Source organism: Astatotilapia calliptera, chromosome 23 (assembly GCF_900246225.1).
Source record: "Astatotilapia calliptera chromosome 23, fAstCal1.2, whole genome shotgun sequence".
NCBI lineage: Eukaryota > Metazoa > Chordata > Actinopteri > Cichliformes > Cichlidae > Astatotilapia > Astatotilapia calliptera.
This window is the reverse complement of record NC_039323.1, coordinates 36,384,295-36,400,367: the sequence shown is the minus strand read 5'-3', so window position 1 is coordinate 36,400,367 and position 16,073 is coordinate 36,384,295. Positions and strand designations below refer to the sequence as shown.

At 41.4% G+C, this 16,073-nt stretch overlaps 1 protein-coding gene across 1 annotated transcript; it reads right to left on the bottom strand.

Annotated features, from left to right (window-relative positions):
• Positions 1-203: 203 nt before the first annotated feature.
• Positions 204-4,736, bottom strand: LOC113016920 (uncharacterized protein K02A2.6-like). The gene has a single exon (XM_026160111.1). The coding sequence runs from the start codon at positions 4,359-4,361 to the stop codon at positions 330-332; it is 4,032 nt and encodes a 1,343-aa protein (XP_026015896.1). The 5' UTR covers positions 4,362-4,736; the 3' UTR covers positions 204-329.
• Between the last annotated feature and the right edge of the window lie 11,337 nt (positions 4,737-16,073).

Sequence of the window (16,073 nt, the reverse complement as noted above, 5' to 3'; positions counted from 1 at the left end):
CAACAGTTTGTTTACAAGTTGACTTCTTCTTTATTGGGATCACACAGAAGTAACACACACACATAACTGGGCGTGGTGCCCCCTACTGGCGATGGCTTGCATAGCACACAATAATTCTTGGTTCATACATAACATCTCCTCCCCACTAAGCTATGCGACCGTGGCACCACCCGCAGAAACATTTCCCATAACCAAAGTAGCACCTTTTTTTTTTTTTATATTACAACATTCATGAAAACTGGAACTAATGTTGCTTTCTGTATGAATTTCTTTTTAGTTGAGAATAATGTCTCTGAACGCCAACACTCTCACTGAACTACTTAATACGCTCACCCATCACAATAACGAGCGGGTGGCTTGGTGACTCTCACTGGGTAACGTCTTACAGGCTCTGTAACCTGTGTACAGTCAGTCGGTGATGATTTAAGAGACTGGGGTGTATCTGGAGGTACGGTGGTCCCCATAACTTGTTCAACAGTCTCTTCCTGCAGAGTTGTACAAGGGTAAAGCATGGTGTCACTACCACTCTGGGCTGGTGACATCTGAGAGCTTGTCGGAGGATCCACTGTGACCTGCTGAGATACTGACTCAGGTCGTGTCAGCATCTGATCCACATGACGTTTCCACACCCCTTGGGCTCCCACATTCACCTTGTATGACACTGGCCCAGTCTTCTCCAGTACGACACCGTGCGTCCACTTGTCCTCTCCCTTCCTATAATCGCGCACCAGGACAGGCTCGCCCACAGTGAACCGTCTGTCCCTGGAGTGTTGCTGTCGGCACTGTTGTTGCGCATCCTGTGACCGACGCACAGCTCCGGCCACACTGGGCTTCAAAAAATCCAGTCGAGAGCGCAGCTTGCGTCCAATGAACAATATAGCTGGCGTTTCTCTAGTTGTTGCATGCGGAGTGTTGCGATATGTCAAGAGGAACGTGTCAAGGCGTTGTTGCACAGGTGCTGTACCCCTGGAGGCTTTCAGTGCATGCTTGAATGTCTGCACAAAACGCTCAGCCAAACCATTAGTGGCAGGATGGTACGGCGCAGAGCGGATGTGTTTGACTCCATTAGCTTTCAGGAACACCCTGAATTCCTCAGAACAGAACTGCGGTCCGTTATCACTCACCAGGACGTGGGGAATGCCATGGCGACTAAAGAGACCCCGTAGCACTTGTATGGTTTTACCAGCTGTGGTGCTATCCATAATATGCACTTCAGGCCACTTGGAATGTGCATCTACCACCACCAGGTACATGTGACTTTCAAATGGACCCGCAAAATCCACATGGATCCGTTCCCATGGACAGGAAGGCCACAGCCAAGGGTGTAAAGGCGCTAACCCAGGCTCTTTTTGCACACGCTGACAAGAGTGGCAGGCTTTAGCTTGAAGCTCAATTTGAGAATCAATGCCAGGCCACCAAACATAGCTGCGAGCTAAGCTCTTCATCCTCACCATCCCTGGATGTGCAGTGTGGAGCTCTTTCAGTACATGAGAGCGCAGCTTAGGTGGCACAACCACCCTCAAGCCCCACATGAGGCATCCCTGCTGTATTGTGAGTTCATGTCTGCGCATCAGATAGGGTGACAGCTGTTGATCTGTGTCCTTTGTTGCTGGAAAACGTCCAGTTATTACCATTTCCAGCACACGAGACAAAGTGACATCAGACAAAGTGTCACGTCTGATCTCGGCGACACTGACTGGTAATGTGTCCAGCTGAGATGCGTAGAATACCTCAACTGCTCCCTGTTCCTCTTTCTGTGCAAGGGGCAGAGGTAAACGTGACAGACCGTCAGCATTGGCGTGATGTGCCCCCTTCCGATACTGTAAGGTGTAATTATGTGCTGACAGAAGGAGCGCCCAACGCTGCATTCGCGCAGCTGCCATTGATGGTGTACCTTTTACTGGACTCAGAATTGAGGTCAGTGGGCGATGATCAGTGAGCAAGGTGAACTTGTTACCATGGAGATACTGGTGAAACTTGCGCACTCCAAAAACAATTGCCAACGCCTCCCTCTCGATCTGAGCATAGTTTCGTTCTGCTTTGCTGAGGGTTCGTGAAGCATAAGCAATTGGCCGGTCTTGGCCATCAGGCATGACATGTGAGAGCACGGCTCCAACGCCATATGGTGAAGCGTCACATGCCAAATGGAGAGGCAGTTCAGGATTGTAGTGGGTGAGTATTTTTGGTGAGGCCAGACGTTCTTTAGCTTTCTGGAAAGCTGACTCGCAGGCTGATGTCCACTGCCATTTCTTCTCTTTACTGAGTAGCTCATTCAGCGGTTTCAGGACTGTAGCTAAATCAGGTATGAAACGTCCATAATAGTTGAGCATTCCCAGAAAAGAACGTAACTGGCTGACATCAGCTGGTGCTGGAGCTTCCATAACGGCACGCACCTTTTCTGGTGATTTGTGTAACCCTGCCGCATCAATTATGTGGCCCAGGTATTCCACCGATTCTTGGAAAAACAGGCACTTCTCCTGTTTGAGACGCAGGCCATAGTCCTCCAGCCTGCCCAAAACTGCCTTAAGGGATCTCAGGTGTGTCTCTTTATCTGGACCACTGACGAGGATGTCATCCAGATAACAATGGGTGTATGGTAGGCCGAGAAGCACTTGATCCATAGCCTTCTGAAACAATGCAGGTGAAGACGCCACTCCAAAAGGCAAGCGATTGAAACGGAACAGCCCTTTTTGTGTCGAAATAGTCAGCAGCTTCTTAGACTCCTCTTCTACCTCCATCTGTAAGTAGGCATTTGCTAAGTCTAGCTTACTGAAATGCTGACCTCCTGCTAGAGAAGCAAACAGGTCCTCAATGCGTGGAAGTGGGTACTTATCCACACAGAGCTGCGAATTAAGAGTGACCTTGAAATCACCACAGAGTCTCACTGAGCCATCCTTCTTGTTGACAGGGACCACGGGCGTAGCCCAATCACTATGCTCCACTGGTGTGATCACCCCAAGCTCAGTCAGGCGTTTCAGTTCTGCCTCCACCCGAGGGCGGAGAGCATAAGGCACGTTACGTGGTGGACAGAATTTGGGGACACTATCAGGCCTAAGAGTCAATCTGGCTTTAATTCCTTTCATTGTGCCCAGCTCCTTAGAGAAAACGGCAGAGTGTTTCTTTAGCACAGCCTCCAGATTGTCATTTCCGCTTTGCTCACTGGCATGGACCATCTTTAAGTCTTTCCAGTTCAGCTTAATCACTCTCAGCCACTCCCTACCAAACAGTGGTGGAGCATCCACCTTTACCACGTACAAGGGTAGAGTTGCACGCTGCTTATTCAGTTCAACTTGCACCTTGATGACCCCTTCTGGTGCCAGCGGCTCCCCAGTGTACGTTTTCAGCATGATGTCAGTGGGTTGCAGCGGCAACTGACTCAGCATACTTTTATATTGTTCCCATGGAATCAAAGACACAGCAGCCCCTGTATCCAGCTCCATCTCCATTTTCTTCCCGTTAACTACAGGCATTAGGGAGATACGTGAATATTTCTCTTTTCGTGACAAAGAATACAGCTCCAACTCACTATCAGTGTCGGGTCTGGTTCCTTCACTTTCACTCTCCTCAGCGGCAACATGATGAATTCTCCTCTTTTTGTCCTTTGCTCTGTTTTTAACTGCATTGCCTTTCAGCTCATGTTTCCCCTCTTTCTCTTTCCTGTTCCAATCTTGGCTGCTTCTGGCTCTACCTTTGCACATGCGTTTCGTGTGGCCCTTCCTTCCACACTGGTGACAGTCACGGTCTTTGTACCAGCAGTCATCATCAGTATGATTCATTTTCCCGCAGCGGCGGCATTTTTCACCTCTTTGTGACAGCACTGCATTCACTTTAAGGGAACCACTCAACTGCTGCACTTCACGTGTTGCTGTCTCTGCCGACACAGCATAATCAACTGCTTTGCGAAACGTGAGATCCTTCTCAGTCAAAAGACGCTTCTGCACAGTTTCACACTTTAATCCACACACAAATCTGTCTCGTAGAGCATCTTCCAGATACGCACCAAACTCGCAATGTTCTGACAGTCTTTTCAGCACCGCCACATACTGTGCGACCGTTTCTTCTTCCCCCTGATTCCTCTTGTGGAACCGGAACCTTTCAGCTATTACCAGCGGTTTGGGAGCAAAATGAGCTTGCAAAACACCCACAATATTGTCATACTGCATTGTCCCAGGCTTGCTTGGCGCCACTAGATTACGCAGCAGACCGTACGTCTTGGGACCCATCACACTCAGCAGCACTGGGACCCGTTTCTCAGGCTGAATGTCATTAGCAAGGATGTAATGCTCAAAACGTTCAATATACGTCGCCCATTGCTCACCAGCATCATCAAAGGGGTCCATCTGCCCAATCATTCCAGCCATGATGTATCCGCTGTCCACAGCCAACACTGTCGTCTCTGACTCGTCGGCGAAAAATCAGCTAGCAGCTAGCTCCGATGCTAATTCACCACGCGATCGTCCGTTTTCCGTCCGAACTCGGCCACGCAGTCAGTTCATGCTCAGTAGACAGCCAAGTCTTCCAGACGTCACAACTCGTCGCCAATTTATGTTATATTTCCACTGTAGTGTCAATACACTATTAAGGATTATGCCGAGTCAGACTGCACATACAACAGTTTGTTTACAAGTTGACTTCTTCTTTATTGGGATCACACAGAAGTAACACACACACATAACTGGGCGTGGTGCCCCCTACTGGCGATGGCTTGCATAGCACACAATAATTCTTGGTTCATACATAACAATCGTGATTATCATTTTTGCCATAATCGAGCAGCCCTAGGTGACATTACCCCACCTTTTGTTTTTCATCCATCCTTAACATCCGTTTTGCATTCTTCTTTGACTTTTTAGCAAAGGGAAGTTTTCGTACAAGAATTCCTGCCTATTAATCATTTATCAGCCAGAACCAACAAACAAAAAAAACAAAAAAATTCTGGCCGGTGGTGAGACGAGGGAAGTCAAAAATAAACTACAGTCAACTCTTAAGCTACAGCTTATCCCACTGAGCTAATCAGCCAGCATGTTAAGATCACTCCACAGCTTATATTATTCATTTATAAACACAGTGACAGGTCAGAGGCTCGTCCAAGCCCATTTGGACGAAACACACAAGACGGAAATACATGTTACATGTACTATACACTTACACTGATTACACTGAAAGCTGTCAGATCAAAACCATTTCATGACCAAATAGATTCTCAACCAAATGTCATCGAATTATAAAATAGCCAGTGTTCACTTCGATATTTACTGGTTTCTAAGACAGACTCAAACTGAACAATTTTCATAGCAACTGGGGAGCAAAACGAAATGCATGTGCACAACAAGAGTGAGATCACCAGAGCAAATTTTAACTTCCTGTTAAAAGACATCACTATGAAAAAAAAAGTAATATAAAAGTATTTTACTGTGTATTTTACAGTTTTGTACTGTTCTTCTAGAATATCATTAAATTCACATAAATAGACTGTGATTTTACATTTCAAATGTAAATTAACGTAAAATCACTGTAAATGTAATAAAACATGATTTTCTTGTTTTTTAAATGTATTTGTTTGTACATATGCATATTTAGATTGTTAGAATACATTCACAAATGCATCATCATTTCACAAATATCTGTCCGTTATTTGAAAGATTGAACTGTTAAATTCAAATGTAATGCTATGGAAAAATATATAAAATGATTCTTATAAACTGTTTTTACATCAAATGATTATTATTATTATTGTTATTTAGGGCGATCATGGCTCAAGAGTTGGCAGTTCGCCTTGTAATCAGAAGGTTCCCGGTTTCGTTTCGTTCCCACTTTTGCCGAGTGATTGGTCATTGGGGATCTCTATGTAATATTATGAGGTCTTTAACCTACAATCCAACGTGCCTTGTACTAGCTGTATTTTACACTGAATTTTACATTTACCAAGGTGTTAATTTCAGATGACCTCTAAAGTGTCTCAGGTTGTCTCGCAAATCTATGTGAGCATATATACCGAAGGCGAAGATTGAAAAAGCCAATCAGTGTCGCATGTTTTTTGGTCAATGGGTCAAAATGTTTTTTTTTTTTTAAGTTTTAAACTGAAAACAAAAATAATAAGTTTTCAAACTTTAGCACAGCACTGTAGGCTCTTCTTTTATCTTCATGAAGTGAAAATGCATTAAAAAAATACATGATGTAGAAATATGTCATGCTGCATGTATCCATGCATATACACCTTTGGGTATCTCAGTGCAAACTGGTTCACTAGATTAATGTAACATATTGTAATTCTAAACTTTAAATTTTTCAGTGGTGATATCAGATACATTCGATTGCCAGATTTCAAAGTGTGAAACACATCTGTTCAATGACAAAACTCTCCCCTGGTGACTTTTCTTCGTGCTCTTTAAAGTCCTTTTGAATGTTGCAATTGACACCCGCTGCCCTCATTCACTTATAATCAATGTGCAATCAGCCTCACATCTAATTTCAGGGCTATTAAGTAGCGGGCCTCAGTAATGGTCTGCGGCAGAGATAATACACTGATTGAGACTGAGCGATCCTCATCTCCTGTGTTAGAAACCTTTGCACACACACATTATTTAAAGTCCGTGCCTAATTACACGTTATGAAAAGACATTAGGGGAAACTTACTAAAAGCCATGAAGCATTAAATGTCAAGTTCATTAAAAATCTGCTGCCAGTATTTGGAGCATTTTGTAATAACTGTGTTATGCTTATTGGACATTCAAAGTTAGATTTAATGGGGATTGGAATACTTCTAAATATAGATGCACCACTACGTTTGTGTGATTTTTATATTATTGTAAAGCAACCTGGGTATATTTGGTCCCAGGGCTTTTCCATTTAAAGCAGCAGGTAATTTAAACAACCCCATATTATAAAAATTCCCAATCAGTTTTGTTTGCTTTACTCATTGACATTCTGTCAAACCGAGAGGATTCTATCTTGGCCCAGCTGTGAGATATGAGTCAGCAATGCATTATTCAACGTGGTTAGCATTATTAGGGATGGTATGAAGCGACTCAAAGTACCTCCGAGATTTAAGGGCGGAGAGGCTGATGTTTTTAAAGGGGTTCTTATCGGAAGTTTAGTTCGGGAAAGTTGAATCCCCTGCGAGCTTTGTGTTTGAGTAAGAGGGGAGTGAATGCTTGAGGGATGAATAATGCAGGTCAGGAACCTATTGTTTGGTGAAGGACCTATGCAGCCCAAGGTGCTGCAAAGGAGACTTTGTGAAATATTGATTTACCACTTAGAAGTTGTTGTCTGGATGTTGCCCATCTTCTAGGATGTGAATGGAGATATAAATCAGCTTTGTCTGTTGTTGCTTTGGCAACAGTGGGAAGAAAAAAACTCTAACAGGAAGAAACCTCGGTCAGAACCATCCTGAGGGAGGGAGAGTCTTCTGCCGTGACCGATTGGGGGTGAGATTTACACCATTACATCAACATCACTTTTACATTTTTTGATAACCATTATACTTGCGCTCTATACTAACATACTAAAGACGGTAAACATTGCATCATAATCGTATAATACATTTACACGCTAAACGACTGCAAACACAGTCAAACCCATGGCTAATCACAGTCAGCCTCATCTGACTGGCCAGTCAGTCATCTCTTTTTCCATCAAGGGAATGCCAGCTTGACTTTGCCTCCTGTGGGCACGATATTAGTCCACAGTGGGAGTTCAATGTGGTGTTTAACCACATATTCACCGTAGGTAATTGAGAGGGGTGCTGTGCCACTCACAGTGTTTCACACTGAAGTGTCCAATCCTCAGAGAAACGGAGATAGCAGCAATGGCAGAGAACAAATACGGAAACATTTTTTCGATAAAATGACACTACTAAAATGATAGACATTGTCAGTGACCTAGCCTTTAACATATATGTTCATAAGTACAGCCTCTCCAAATCAAATCAGTTAAACAGGTTCAAAAAATTATTACTTTTTAAAAATGTCAGTCTTTATGAATGTAGGGCTACAGGACTGTTGAAGCAGTTTACATTAACTTTAGCTAAGTGTATGTATGTGTCATGGTTTGTGGAGACAGACCGTGCGGAGATGTGTGTGGTGGACCCAGGTGCGAACACAAGTGAGGATACGGAATGAACTTAAACAAAAGCGAGCCTTTTATTGTGGCTGATGATCACGAAAGAAACAAACGAGAATGAGGGCAGCAGAAGAGTAATAACTAAACAGAAACCTAAACTCTGAACAAACTATGAAAGCTAACTATGGCAATGGCTGTGACTCTGCCCATGGCGAGAAAAACAGACGACCTGACGACGAACAAAGGAAGACTGAGGACTTAAATACACACATGAGGTGATCAGGGGAAGTGGAGACACATGAGAACACAGCTGACTAGAATGAAACATAATGACAATACAGGGGAGAGTAACACTGACTACAATGAACAAAGAACACCAGACTCTTCCAAAATAAAACAGGAAACATGTGAAGAAGACATGACAATACAAACTTGATAACATAAGACATGCAGTCAAAACAGCCTGGGAGGGTGAGGGAAACGTAAATACAGGGGAAGAAAATACAAGAGGAATCGAAATAGACAAATGAGCTTAGGTAATCTAATGAACTTGAAAATAAACCATAAACATCAAACATTACCTAAAACTTAACACGCTGGGTCAAAGACCCAGGATCGTGACAGTATGTGTATGTGCAGAATTTGCCAAAAATTAAGAGGTATACAAAGACTGGACAAGGGTTGCTTAGGAATACATAAACTTAAAATACCATAAAATATATAAAGCTAAACCTTTGTTTTTTATCCTAATTCCATATGAAAACACTTTTGTCTACCAATTTCTGTATTTTGTATTTGATTTAAAAAAAAAGCACCACTCTCATTTAAACTACAGATGTCCTGGCATGCTGCCCTTTTAGCTTGAATTTATTTCAATATTCGCCTTGCTAGAGCAGTTGTGTGTGACAAAACAGCAGTTCTCATGCAATGCTGTGATGGACTTGCCCCGCTGGGTGAGCTAACAGGCCAGCCTTTCCCACGGGTGAGCACAAATGCAAACGCCTGTGTCTGTCCAGGTCGGGGCACAAAGGAGTAATAAGAAGCGGTATGAAAATGACAGATGACAGAGCGGGAGGAGAGGAAATGCGTGTCTGGAGTGTGGCAGTGATTGCTGAGAGGAAGTGAGAGGTTGGGGGGGGGGGATAAAACAAGGGATGAGAGGACAGGTGAAGAGAGGAGAAGTGATGGCATGGGCTATAATTACAAGATATAAGAACCTGGCTGTCACTTGTGCTCCTTTTTTATGTGGTGCTACGCTTCTCTGCTACACCGTCTCACTTCCCTTGTCTTCTCTTAAAATGCCTTCCAGTGTCTTCATCAGGCTTTCTACAGCTGCAAATTTTTGCAAATTGTCCACTTTTTTTGGTACTGTTCTCCTACTTTGACACATTCTGTTGTTCTCAGGCCGCACCGTGTTCAGAAATAACCATGTTATAATGCTAGTGAGCATAAAGAGACAGAGGTAACAAAGCCCAGTTAGCCGCACTTGTCAAATAACTGCATGGCTCGTGCTTATCTTAGCTTTGCGCCTCTATTTCTGCTACTCGACACCATCCTCCAGTGTCTTCCTCATTCACAACTGCCAATTCCTCCCACTCGCTGCGCCGAACATATCAAGAAATATCAAGTGCCACAAAACATTAAACATTCTGGCACATGAATGCTAAATTCACTGCTGGTTTCCAGGGGGAGTGCCTGCTTTTGCTTTACTTTGGTGGGGGGGGGGGACATTTTTATTGTCCCACAGCCAGCCGGCCTAGTGTTTATGAAGTATGAGGAAATTGCACAAAAATGTAAATGCCTGCAGTAAAAAAAACTCCTGTATGTAACTGATTAATACGCAGAGGGAAGCATGGTTCAATTTTTTACGAGAGAAAATGAGTATGACAGAGAAGCGCAGAGTTGCCCGTGCCATTACACAGTGGGCATATTAATGTTTCATTGCCGAGCTGTTTGTCGTCTGTTCCCTGCTTTTTCCATCTTCTCTCCTCCATCTTCTCCGTCCTCCACGTATCCTTTTAATTTTCTTTTTCTTCAAATGCCTTCCCCCCACCACCACTTGCTTACTGAAGAGAAGAAAAGGATTCCTCATGAATTACTTAGCTGTAAAGGCATAGAAGCCAGAAAGGCTCGTAATCTAGTGCAGAGCTTTTTGGTCATGGCCTGTCTAACCATGGGGTTTCCAACTTTGGGATATGATCTCTTATACGATCCGTTTTTGTGTTATTTTGAGTTAAAATGTCCCTAGAACAACAATCTCGCCAGTTAATTAGGAATTGCCTTTTTCAGCTAAGAAACATCTCCAAACTGTGAACTTTGCTATCTAAATCTGAGTTAGAAATGGTTATTCATGCTTTTATTTCACCTCGCTTAGATTATTGTAACGGTGTTTTTCTTTGTTTGAGCAAAAGGAATCTTGACCGTCTCCAGTTAGTCCAGAATGCTGCTGCAGGGCTCTTAACTAAGACACGAAAAAGAGAGCACATTACACCAGTGTTACGTTCATTACACTGGCTTCCAGTACATTTCAGAATTCATTTTAAAATCTTGGTACTGACTTTAAAAACTTTGAATTGTGATGCCCCTGCCTACATTTCTGATCTTTTAGAACCCCACGCTCCCTCTCGCAGCCTGAGATCATCTAATCAAAGGCTGTTGGTAGTCCCACGAACTCGTTTTAAGACCAGAGGAGATAGATCTTTTAGAGCGGTGGCCCCCAGGTTGTGGAATGCTCTCCCTCCATCATTATGTTGCCTTGATTGTATTTATTCTTTTAAAAGCAGCTTAACAGTCATTTATTTAGATTGGCTTTTATTTAGATTTTTTTTGTTAAATTTGCTGTATGTTTGATTATTAATGTATTTTATGTATTTCTGTTTTTATATTACTGTGAAACACTTTATGGTTTTTATCCTGTGAAAAGTGATATATAAATAAATTGATTTGATTTGATTTAAAATTGTTGCACAGCTACAGCTGTTCCAGCTACTAGTTTTATTGTCATCATACTTACATGGTATAGATATTCCAGACCTGCAGGATGAACCATAAGCACTTTTGTGGTCCCCGACTTTCTAATTAGAAACTGGATCAAGAATTACAGAAACAAGTGCTTATATTCCGAGCCAAATTAGGTTTATATAGCAAATCAAAAGCAAGACTGTGTAGGTGAGCGTGTCACAAGGTTTACAGCCTGTGACAATTCAGCAGTTAATGTTGGCTTACATGGTAGAAACAGGATGCCTCTGTCTGGCAGAACTTCAATGACTCCAGCATATATAGTCTCAGTAGTGTACAGAAAAGTTTATTGTCAAGCCAAACAGACTTTGAAACTGGGTGAGCGCTAAAAGCTAGAATATGCAGGGAATATTTTGATGTTGTTGCTCTTCTAGTGATGGCAATTTTTTGAAAAAGAGATTTGATTTAGGTCTGTCTTTTGGAGCAACTCTCAGACCAAACATTTTGGGAAGCAGTCTGGAAATATCCTTAAGCTCAAAGGAAGAGGGTAAAAGACTAAAAACCGAAAAATCGTACTTTAGAACATTTTTTTGGACCTCAGAGGGTTAACCCAACAAATCATGAAAAATTAGGTTAAACTTTTTGTTCATGTCATTGCAGATTTCTGACATTTTGTATAAATTAAGCATGTAACAATTTGATTTTTTTCTAACAAAAAAAGTGAAACTTAAGTTACACTTGTGTTTGTAAATGAACAGCCCCATGTTGTGTAGCTTTCTGGATTTTATTCTTATTGGGCTACATACTTATTTATTAGACAGGCTATACAGCACATAACATCAAAATTCACGTTTTATGTAACTAAAGTGTTTAATTATGTGGGCTACAGAAAATGATTAAGTTATAGACTATAGTTATATGAAAAACGTGTATACTTACTGCATTTGAATCATTTAAATTATATGTAACCGCCCGCATATGCGATAACTTCAATTCAAATTCTTTAACTCTCACTCTCTTTTGCAACTTTGTACTTTTGTGTTACTCGCAGCAACAACTCCACCTCATTGTTAGTCCATTTAAAAAACTTGGTGCTTTTCCTCGACATTTTGCCGCAACGTCTCAAAGAGCTGGAAAGTAAATAAATGACAGACAGAAATGACACAGGTCGAATCGTCTTGTGTTTCACGCTTGCGCAGTACTGGAACGTAAGCGTTTTCGGCCGTTTCAATGTGGATGCACAACTCTGTGAGAGCGACTGAAAACGCTAGTGTGGACGCAGAGTGTTTTCAGACGCATACGCTGTTTTCAAATCTATCAGGGCTAGTGTGGACGTAGCCTGACACTGAAGAAGCCACTTGGATGATGATGAAACGTTGCTCCCGCTGAAAACGCTACGTCCAGATGAACAGAATCAACTTTTTGGTTTCTAAAACTATGATTGGTTTAGGATGTGGTGAAAATGCAACCTTTGTTAACTCTATGCCTCAGTGGTTAACCTGGTTGATGTCAAGAGGTTCATGCAATTCTTCCTGCACTTCAGAATAAGTCATGTAAGACAAAGTCATTTGGAAAACAGAGAAAGCTTTGCACAAAGATTTTTAGTTGCACTTTTCCCCTAAATATTCTTCTTCAGCACAGGTATTGTGATAGATGTCTCCTATATTTGGCTTAAAGAGAAAGAGCAAGGACAGTAGATGACAAAAGCCTTTGGCAGCAGATTCACAAGGACAAGGTCAGCCAATGTGAATATGAAACTCTGCAGTTACAAATCAGGTTGTTTTTGATCCATGGGCCTGCAGAAAAACTGAATTTGTAAGGAATAAATGAAACCAGCAAATTTCAGTGGTAGAAGACTAATGGTTAGGGTATTGTTTTTTTGACAGCAATGTTACAAAAGTCTCAGAATTAATGGCTTGACAGTAAAGCACTATGCACAGCACCAAATGAATTACAACTTTTGTGGACAGCTCTATTTGTCAGTAAGAAAAAAACAGAGTGAGCAGAAGGAGTTCTCTATATTTCAAGTATAGAAGCAAAATCAATCTACTGTGTATACAGGTATAGGAGTTATGTTGTCATCATCAAACACATCCACTGGCTTGATCGTACCTTTTAGCTTTTAAAGAAGCATCTAGGCTCACACAACTTGTGCTTTCTTTTAAAATGAGAAGCGTCCATCAGGTTTCCATGTGGGTTAGGGTTTAGGTTAGTAAGTTAAACTGGAAAGGCTTTTAACAAGGGAAAACAAGGGGAAGAGGTTTCGGTTTAAAGAACTAAATACCATTAATATCTAAAATAAAGTGCTAACCTCAGATAGGTTAGAGGTTAAAGATAAAATATTACCTGCAAACTAACCTGAACTGTACAGTTTAAGGGGAAATAATTGGATCTTTAAAGCTGATGGAGGGTCACATAGGTTTTATTTCCATGAACTTTCAAAATACTTCTTGCCATATATACGAGGACATTATTCTATAACTTGGATTACGATTGACAGCAATACCAGGGTTGATTTGAACATGTTGTCCTGCTGTTTCATTACCAAGTTTTCTAAAAAGAACCCAAAAGGCTTTAGATGATTTTCTTTTTCCATAAAAAAGTCAATTTTACCCATTTTAATCATCTGTGCTAATGTTTTGTGATTATTGGCCTACTTTCTCAGTTTTGCCTGCAGTAGTCCAGTTAAATTCCTGATGTCCTCAGTGAGTGGAAATATCCAGCATGTGGTTTGTGCAGGGCGTGTCCGCCCACAGCTGTGGCCTTTCACCACGTCAGAAATGACTGCATCAGCATACGGTTCTTTCCATTTCCCTGAGAGGGAGCAACTGCTTCATTGTTTTCACCATGACCATGGTAGTATAGTGCTGTTACTGTGAATATGTCAAGCATTTAGTCTGTCAGTTGCTGATGGAAATCCAAATATATCACTTGGTTGAGGTCTAGAGGCTAAAAAACACCAATTTCAAACTACATCTGTTATCAATTTGTGTCCAACACACGTTTTTTTAAAAACCAGGACAGTGTGCTGTGTCATTCTCTGTTTAGAGTCAGCACAATGACTCAGAAAGAGTCTTTTGGACTCCACAGAATGTGTATTTTCCTGTAAAATAGCTTCTTTTCTGCATTGTTTCAAGCTTGTACTTAACAAAATGTCACATGCTGGGAAACCCACCCTGGACACAACTACTGTAAATGTTTTCCAGCACAGGGCAAACACATTGTAGACATGGATAGCATATTTTCCTGCATGCTTAATAATATATCACATCTTAATCAGGTGACAGTATGTAAGGGAGTTGAAGTAGGCTGGAACAATCTGGAATGGCGTTCTGACACTTTCAATTAATGAGTTATGAATTCATCAGCTCTTACAGGCAAATTTATACATAATAATAGCAAATGTTTTTTTTTTTTTTTTTTAAACTAAGACCTGGCATTGCTTCTAGCTAATATCATGAACACACCCACTCAACAAATCAGCAAGTAAGGTCATCTGTTGGTCCCATCTGGACATTGCACACGTCACAATAAAGTTGCAGTTGCAGGATTTTTAGCTTTAAGCTATATTGCTATTTTAAAAATTTCACAATGCAGTGCTTCAAACACATAACATGTGCCTGTCACACAATCTTTCTTTGCTACCACAGTTACATTACAACAATACCCAAATTAATTAATTGGTGAATCTAAACAAATCTGTTGTTTGCTCTGCTTACAAAAACATTTTAGTTCTATTAATGATAATCAAAATTCTCAAAAGACTTAAAGGCTCAAGTCTGATAAATTATCATCACGTATGAACAGGATTTTAATTGTATTTGCATTGTTACTAGGCTACGTTTGTATTTGCTAAGAAACACAAACACATACAGTATAACTGAACAGTGTAGGGCTAATTTTAAGGTGAACAGCCATCATACACACAATACTGATAAAAGCAATGTAAAGTAAAAAAATTAAAAAATAAATAAAAAGGAGAAGGATGAAAATATTTTTGTCTTTGGTTGCTTAAAGGAGGACTGTGTGTGACACTTCTCCCAACTTTGTTGTAGAAATGTTAATGATGATTTACCATTAGGTCTTGACCAATCTTGTTTCGTGTTGCAAATACACGATAGTTATGAATAATTAATGCCATCTGTTATCTGGCAGCATGAAACGATTAATCACGCATTTGTCACAAGCAAGAAACATGATAGTTGGTAACCTCGAGGGGAAGAGAGACTCAAATCCTTTGCAGTAAAACTGGAAACGATGAACATTTGCCTTCAAAGTAAAAGTTGGGCCTTACCACAACTTGAGCATTACTTGTAGCTTTTACTTTGTGAACAGACTCTCTTTCTGGTTTATGTTGCACTATTCAAAGTTCCACTAATGCTTGGTCAGTAGTTTGCTAGCAGACAAATCAGCATCATTTTTGCTGCGCTATGAATTCTGGGGTTTGGTGGGTCATGAAGGACACACCCGACCCATCCTTAAAATCTGGGGAATCGGAGGACACATTTGTCAGCTGCATTTGAAGGAGTCTATGAATTAGGACAGCCTTTGTCGCGTTGCTATGACATAATCGGCCTACAAATGCAGCCTATGAATTTGGACACGCCCTCTGACTAGCATCAACAATTGCCAGTAACCAGTCGCAGAACAACTTTTTCCTAGCAACTGGAGGTTACTAGGGAATAGGGATGGGTACCGATAATGGCACCGGTTCTGACATAAACGGTAGTAACCAGACCGAAAAGCAGCGCACATTTCGGTGCTTTGTTTTGTTCCTGAGATGTCATACACTTTGAATTCTAGCCAATCATTTTACCTTTCCAAGGATAGTAGGCGGGCCCAGGTACGTACGTTCTTTTAGAGCAGAGCTACAGATTAAAAATGCCCAAGGCAAAGCGGTCAAAAGTCTGGCTTTACTTCACAGCAAAAGATGCAAACTCAGCAGCCTGCAACAAGTGCTTTAACCCTCTGGGGTCCAGGGTATAATTGGCCGTTTTTGACTACTTTGATTTTACCTCTATATTTCACCTTTAAAAACTGTTTATCTTGCCTTG

Coding starts and splice junctions, on each gene's coding strand:
- LOC113016920 (XM_026160111.1), bottom strand. CDS start 4,361: ATGGCTGGAATGATTGGGCAGATGGACCCCTTTGATGATGCTGGTGAG.